General features: G+C 42.3%; 1 protein-coding gene across 2 annotated transcripts in view; it reads left to right on the forward strand.

The window, feature by feature from the left end:
- The window catches only part of PDZRN3 (PDZ domain containing ring finger 3), a 150,132-nt gene extending 146,104 nt beyond the window's left edge, over positions 1-4,028 (forward strand). The window contains exon 10 of one of the 2 annotated variants that reach the window (XM_014946891.1): positions 36-4,028. In XM_014946891.1, the coding sequence (XP_014802377.1) occupies positions 36-1,586 (1,551 nt within the window). In that variant the 3' untranslated portion in view covers positions 1,587-4,028. The remainder of the gene's footprint in view (positions 1-35) is intronic. The other variant, XM_014946892.1, reaches the window with a different exon arrangement.
- Positions 4,029-7,595: the final 3,567 nt, after the last annotated feature.

Consider the following 7,595-nt stretch of genomic DNA (forward strand, 5'->3'; position numbering starts at 1 on the left):
ATTTTCTCTTTCTGTCTTTTGATTTTTGCTGTTAGAAGAAGCACGAGGAGGACGGAGGTACCACAGATACAGCCACTATTTTATCTAACCAGCACGAGAAGGACAGCGGCGTGGGGCGCACCGACGACAGCACTCGCAACGACGAGAGCTCCGAGCAGGAGAACAACGCAGACGATCACACCACCTCCTCCAACACTTTGGGGAGCCAGAAGAAGCTGACGTACAGCCACGACACCCTGGGAAGCGGCGATATGCAGTTCAGCAACGAGTCGTTCATCTCGGCCGACTGCACGGACGTCGATTTCCTTGGCATCCCCGTAGACGAATGCGAGCGATTCCGGGAACTGCTGGAACTGAAGTGCCAGGTGAAGTCTGCCAACCCTTACGGTCTGTATTATCATAACAGCACGCTGGATATGAGCAAAAGCGACCAAGAAAGCGTTGACAGAGAGCTGGAGATGCTGAACGAGGAGCTGCGCAATATCGAGCTGGAGTGCCTGAACATCGTGAGAGCTCACAAAATGCAGCAGCTGAAGGATCAGTACCGGGAGCCCTGGATGCTACACAACAGCGGGTTCCGCAACTATAACACCAGCATCGACGTTCGCAGGCACGAGCTGTCGGACATCACGGAGCTCCCCGAGAAGTCTGACAAGGATAGCTCGAGTGCCTATAACACCGGGGAGAGCTGCCGGAGCACACCGCTCACGCTGGAGATCTCCCCTGACAATTCCCTGCGCAGAACTGCAGAAGGCATTAACTGTCAAGGTAACGAGGGGGCAGTGGCATATAACGTCTCCCAAAAGAATTTATTTGCTAGCTCAGAAAGCCATGAATCCAGCACTGGTAAATGCCACGCCTCTGCTAAAGATCCCGACCTTGGCAAGCAGCTGGAAAGCAAGGAGAGAAAAGCCAGCGATGGAAGTAAAAGCCCTACTCATGGTCAAAAACCTTCCGGTTCCTACGTCTCCCCGTACCATCACTCTCCATACAAGCATGCTCATATCCCTGCCCACGCCCAGCACTACCAGAGCTACATGCAGCTGATCCAGCAGAAGTCAGCCGTGGAGTACGCCCAGAGCCAGATGAGCCTGGTGAGTATGTGCAAAGACTTTAACTCCAGCCAGAGCGAGCCCAGGATGGAGTGGAAAGTCAAGGTGCGAAGCGATGGGACCCGCTACATTACGAAGAGGCCGGTGAGGGACAGGCTGCTGAGAGAACGTGCCATAAAGATTAAGGAGGAGCGCAGTGGTATGACCACCGACGACGATGCCATAAGTGAAATGAAGATGGGCCGTTACTGGAGCAAGGAGGAGAGGAAGCAGCATCTAGTGAAAGCGAAGGAGCAGAGGAGGCGGCGCGAGTTCATGATGCAGAGCAGGTTAGATTGCTTAAAGGAACAGCAAGGTGCAGAAGAAAAGAAAGAGATGAACATCATTGAACTGAGCCACAAAAAAATGATGAAGAAGAGAAATAAAAAGATATTTGACAATTGGATGACAATCCAAGAACTACTAACCCATGGAACAAAGTCACCAGATGGCACACGGGTGTACAATTCCTTCCTGTCAGTGACTACTGTATAATCGCCATTGCTAAATTATGTACATAAACCACTACCATTGGGGTAGAAATCAATGCCTCGTTCAATGTGGCAAGATTTTTGTATATAAGATACAGTTCATCGAGTTTATAGTTCAAATACTGAACTCTACAACTGTGGGTGCCGGGCTCTCCGTTAGGAAGCGGAGAGGAAGCTCGCCCATCTCCTTCAAAGGCAATATTAGCAGTGCTTTTTGGAATACTGATTGTACTTTTTTACTTGTTACCTTTTACATGAAGTGTTTAAATATCAGAAATGTATTAACCATACTTACACAGGTAATTTGCTTAAACTATATTCATATTAAAAGGTACCCGTGCTTTTCTTTACCTAAAAAAAAATGCAAAAAGCCCACAAGAGCAACTGCACATACATATTTTTTGTGAAACCATATTTTGTGATATTATTTTGCTGTTGTTCACTTCTACACAGAGTGCTGTTTATCAATATTTAGCTCAAGGTTTAAACTCAGAATTAGAGTCATTTTCTTGTAATATTGAACATTTATCAAACAGCAGTTTTTAGAGTTATGCTCAACATTTAAACATTTTTCTTTTTAAGGTTTCTGAAGAAAGTATATAGGTTTCATCTGAAAAGCCTGAAACAAAGTATGCTATGCTGCAGCTTTAAAGGATTTTAAAGCATGTTTGCAAATGTTGCAACCTATTGAAAAAATGTGCATGTACAGCTAATTTGTTTATATAAGACAGTTTGTGGAATTTGAAAGGCCCATGGTAGTAACTGTTTGCTTTCTAGATTTGAATGTATTGAATTATAAAAGCAGTTTCTTGAATCATCATTAGCTACAAACGTTAACAAGTAAAATGAGGTAAAATAAATTATTGTTTTATATTTCAAACTATTTTAAATTCTTTGCACTGCCTTCTGGTTTCACCACGTAGAGTATTCTTTCCTGGAGGGTAGCTCCTGCGCTTTGGGAATGCCTGAGCAGCCTTCCGGAGTCCAACCCAACAGAATTATCTGCATCCTGACTTTGGGGGGAATTTGGATCGAGGTTTTCTTGAGGGAAGGAGAGATGGAGGGAAGAGACAAGAGAGAAGTACAAGAAATACATGAGGGTAGCATCAAGCAATGTGTATCCAACTCACAAGGCATTTAAGATGATCTGTAAATGAGAAATAGGACTTCTCTTCTGTTTTGCTTTGTGTCATGGTATCTTAATGGTATATAAAACCCACTTGAAAGCTTCAGTGACAGTTTGCATTAAAAACAGACAATACCTAAATTAAAGAATATATAAATTAAAAGATAGTAAATAAGACAAAAACTAAATGTCAAAGAGGTATCACGCTCCTTTTCTTGTTTTCTATTTTTAATTAAGAAGTCAGATATAAATTGAAATATTCTGCTGCATTAAGTAATGTAAACTCATTATGAATAGCTCCCAGATTCTCCATCCCTTTTTTCTTGCCCCAACAGAAAACTTGCTCCCAGACCCTTCCCAGTTTTTGTTCTGGACTCTTCTGTCTTAACTGTACAGAGCAAAAATTATCATCTTAGTGAGAGAAGTGTAAAATTGGAAGGAAAGAGATTACAGCCTATCAGTGCCTATTTTGTCTATTATAGAAAGAAGCAAATAACAGATTTGAGGGCGTTCCCACTCCCTTTGTGGACTAGCACTGAATTAGCATCGAATGTGCATCCACCGTATTGCACAGTAAACTCTTTTACAGACTCAAAAATGCATCTTCAGCCCACATAAATTGTCACTGTCCCTCGAAAGCTGGCGCTCATGTCAATAACCCTCTGTGAATTTATCTTCAAACAATGTTTTCCTTTGGGATAACATACTAGTCCTACTCCAGTCTATGAAAGATTTTCTATTGACTTTGTTAGAGCTAGGATTTCACCTGACACACTGCCAGCCGTTATCATCACGAGTGGTAAAGCAGGAAAAATACAGGATTTTCACAACGCACTGCCCTCAACAGGAGACACTCAGTGTCTCTGGCTCAAATCTGCTTTACTCCGAGTTCCTGTTCTGTCCATCCCATCTGCAGGCGTGAGAGCCATAGCAAACGCTGCCTCTCCTAAAGTTCAGAGATTCAGATTCACAGATAGAGCTATGGTTAGAGTGGAATCACAAGCATTAACCCAGGCATGAAAGGAGATTTAAGCCATCATTAGTCTATCTGGGAATTATTAGAGTAAGATTTGAAACGTTCTAATGAGGAAGAATTATCACCATCAAAGTGTTCTTCATAAAAACAGGCTCCTTTGGAATAACTTCACAGGTAACGGTTCCTTTAGGCATCAATATATAAATGCTGAGCATTGTATGCGTGTGTGTAACAGCAGAAACTTATTTGGGAATTCAAGTGTGATGTGTACTAATTACACCAAAGCACCAACAGTATAAAATTTGCAGTCTTTAAGATGTTGAAATAAAATTATTGGCCAAGAATTATTCTCACACCTTTGAGTTTTTTCCTCACTAAATATTTGTTATTTTGCTCAGTTTCCTGTAATATTACGATTTATTAACTAGCATCAGTTCACAGAAACTATCAGTTATCCTGGAAATCCAGGCAAAAGCTTTGCAAACTACAGCTTTTCCTTTGCCTTTCTCAGTTATCACACTCCCTTTTTCATTGCCTTATCAAAGTACTTGGTGTGGTATTGGAAAGGGAGATTTGGGGTCTTTTTAATGCTTGCAAGGAAACATTAGAAATTACCATGATGTTAGTCCAGACCTAACTTCATTACAGTGAACTGAATCAGACCAGAAAGCAGACTTTGCTGCCTAAGAGGAAATATTTCATCCAACAGCTTTTCTAAAAATTGCATTCTAGAACATCCCCCTGTGCTTAAAATTTAACAACTGAAAGTGTTGTTCTAGTTGCCTACAGGACATCTCATGCAAGAAATCTCCATGCAGCAGGGGAGACTGGGTCTCCTGCCTCACTACAGGCTTTACCCGAAACCCAGTGCTCTCCACTAACTCCTCCACAACCCTGCAGAGCAACAGGGGCCATCCTCAGCCTGGGCACGGGGTCCTGCCCCACAGCAAGGTGCTGACTCAATGTGGTGGGTTGACCCTGGCTGGACAATCAACATGAACAGCAGTCAGCACTGGGAGGTGTGCTCCTTCCATTGAGAAAGCTCATTCTAAGGGGTTTTGGAAGTTCATTTGAACCTGGAAGGAACTAAAGGGAGTGTTGCTCACCTGGAAGTGTTAATCTTTACTTCTATCCTCCTCCTTTTCCCTTCCTCCTCAGCCACTTTACTGAGCGTAATCTGAAGCTCAGGTGATAACTGAGCCCAGAATAATACGTACACAGGGAGAAATCCTAAATACACAGAGGGGGAACAAACAATTGCTGAGCAGCCTGAGAGGCTTTGCCAGAGCCTCTCATGGAGCTGGTGAGTGCAGCTCCACAGGGGCTCCATCCCAGCTGTTATTCATTCCGGTTGTCCCACACCCCATCTCCACTTTTGCTGTGGCACCAGTACAAGAGATTACAGACAAATACCTCAGTCCCCATCCCTTGCCTTTTTCCTCTACAGCAAACCAGAGATGTAAACGGGACACCCTGGATACAGGCTGGTGCAGAATTTGACCCGATTCTTTGCAATAAAAATAGGCTCCGTGTCAAACTGGGGTCAGTTTCCCTAAATTGCAGAACGTCTCCCAGACGTAAGATCTATAAAAATGTAAAATACTTATTTGCAAATAGGGTTTAAATCAGCGTGGAATCACCCAGTTTAGATGTGCACTGAAATGGGAAAGCCCTGAACCAAACCTAACAGCATTTTTTTGTAAATTAAAAGAAGAGAACTTGCCCATTAGGGATGGCAAATAAAATGAGGTAAGACTACATATTGCCTAGGGACTACTGGTTGGAGAACTAATTAGGATTATAAACCGAAAGTATGTAAATTAACCAAATATAATTATCTGCTAGTGGCCTTTGGAAATAGGTTACAGGATACTTGTTAGCAAAATTGCTCAAATGCCTGGAAGCCGTACAAAACAAGCCATAAGCAATTTAAACTCCTCTTCTTGTTTTATTTTCAATTGTTTTTTAAGGCAGTTGTTGTATTAAGGATTTATTGGAACATAAACTAATTAGAGAGAAAACTCAGAGAACAAAAGTAAGACAGAAACTGTCACAGCAGATGCTGTACCTCCATCCCAAGGCTCCCGGTTTTATTAAATGTAAATTCTTGAATGTGACAAACCAACAAAGATTCTGCTTGGGGTTTCATCCCAGCAGCTTCATTTCTCCAACAGAACAGCTTCTGTGAGCTCCAGCCAGACTTAATCTGGAAGGGTGGTGGGTTTCTTCAATGAGTACAGCTTCTCAGCTACACAGGGTTGGCGAGGAGGTGTTCGCTGTTCAAACGCAAACATGCGGAATTAATGCCCCTTTTCTCCAAGTGTCTGTCATGACACAAAGTAGTATGAGATTCAGGGGCTTCTCTGAGGAAAGCTGCTCACTCCCAGCTCATGTCATCGGAAACACAAGATTGGCCACTGGAAAGACTGGTGGTAGTCAAAACTGGTATATATTATACATCCCCAAAAAATAAAGGGGGGGTCACATACAAAGGTTGGCTGGGCTGATTTCATGCTCGAGCAGGAGGTTTTTAGTACATGGGCCTGACACAAAGCCCACTTATGTGATCCGAGAGACTCCAAGCAATCTCATAATTAGAAAACAGACTATTAACTTACATAGTTAATCACCCTAAACCGTACTAGTGAAGGATATGAAAAGGGCCATCACAACTTTGCATATTGGAAAAGGACTTGATTTTCTGCTGCTAACTGTACCCCCCGCATGCCTGCCAATGGTCACTGCTTTAAAAAGTACTAATCAACCCAGCCCTGAGAACATACTGCCACCACAAGCTGGATCCCTCCTGAAGCTCCAGAAGACCTGTGTCAGAGCTCATACTGCAACATTCATTATGCAACTATTTCTGTTGCAGGACTGACCATAATGGGCTGGTTCGCAACTTGACATGCATCGCTCAGGAGGGTTCTTGTGTCAACTCCTCCTCTCAGTTGGGTCCTAAACCACCTTGCTGGAATCCTAAAACGCCCAAAACACTGGAAACATTCTCATTTCTGCAGCATAAAAAGATGCAATTGCCTACTCCGAAAACTTCACAGAAAACACAAAACCAAAATTAATGAAAAGCTACTGGATTCAATCTGCCAGTTTTGAATATTGGGAATTAAAGCTTCATCTGAGTTCTGTTACCTAAATTAGTCATGGACATCATGGATTGAAGAGCATAATCGCAAAGCTCTTTGCTCATCAAGTCCAAAGTAGGACAAAGTTCTACCAGTTTTCTATGCAAAACTGTGTCATCTTCTGAGAGACAGAATGTTTCTTCGAGGAGATTTAACCAAAGCAATTATTAATGAAAATAATGACCTGGTAACAATGCTCCAATTAGTATTTTACTTCACAATATAATACCAATATTATAAAAATCAGTGTAGCTCCACTGGAGTCAAAGTTCAAATAAGAATCTGGGCTGTTATTCTTACTATTTCCTTCTATGCAAAAACAAAGTAACTTTTAAAAGATAACTCAATTTCTCCACTACCTTTTTCAAGCACCTGTATGCAGACATGAAAACCAAGTTAAAGCAAGCCCAAACAGCCCATACCTGTTTCTCCCAGCAGACAATGTTGGCCTTAGGTCATGAGCTTCTCGCACCCTACTCCCATCTCTCCCCTTTCTGGGAAAAATGAGTCAGCTAAGTCAGAAAGGGACCAGAAGGAATAATCCCCACAGTCTGTCAGTTGGGTCTGGGCCCAGCTATGACTAGGGATCGATTAAATTTGCTGGAAATTATATACGTAATGCACACACACACACAAAAAAAAGCCAAGTCTGGCTCTGCTTCTGGTGTTTTGATTTTCTGTTCAGTTATTAAGGACCAAAAATGGACCTAGTCCATCTCACATGATTTAAGCACATAGTATTTCATGTTAAATTATAAATCTGCTGTG

The sequence above is a fragment of the Calidris pugnax genome, unplaced genomic scaffold, assembly GCF_001431845.1.
Source record: "Calidris pugnax isolate Ruff unplaced genomic scaffold, ASM143184v1 scaffold81, whole genome shotgun sequence".
In the NCBI taxonomy this organism is placed as follows: Eukaryota; Metazoa; Chordata; class Aves; order Charadriiformes; family Scolopacidae; genus Calidris; species Calidris pugnax.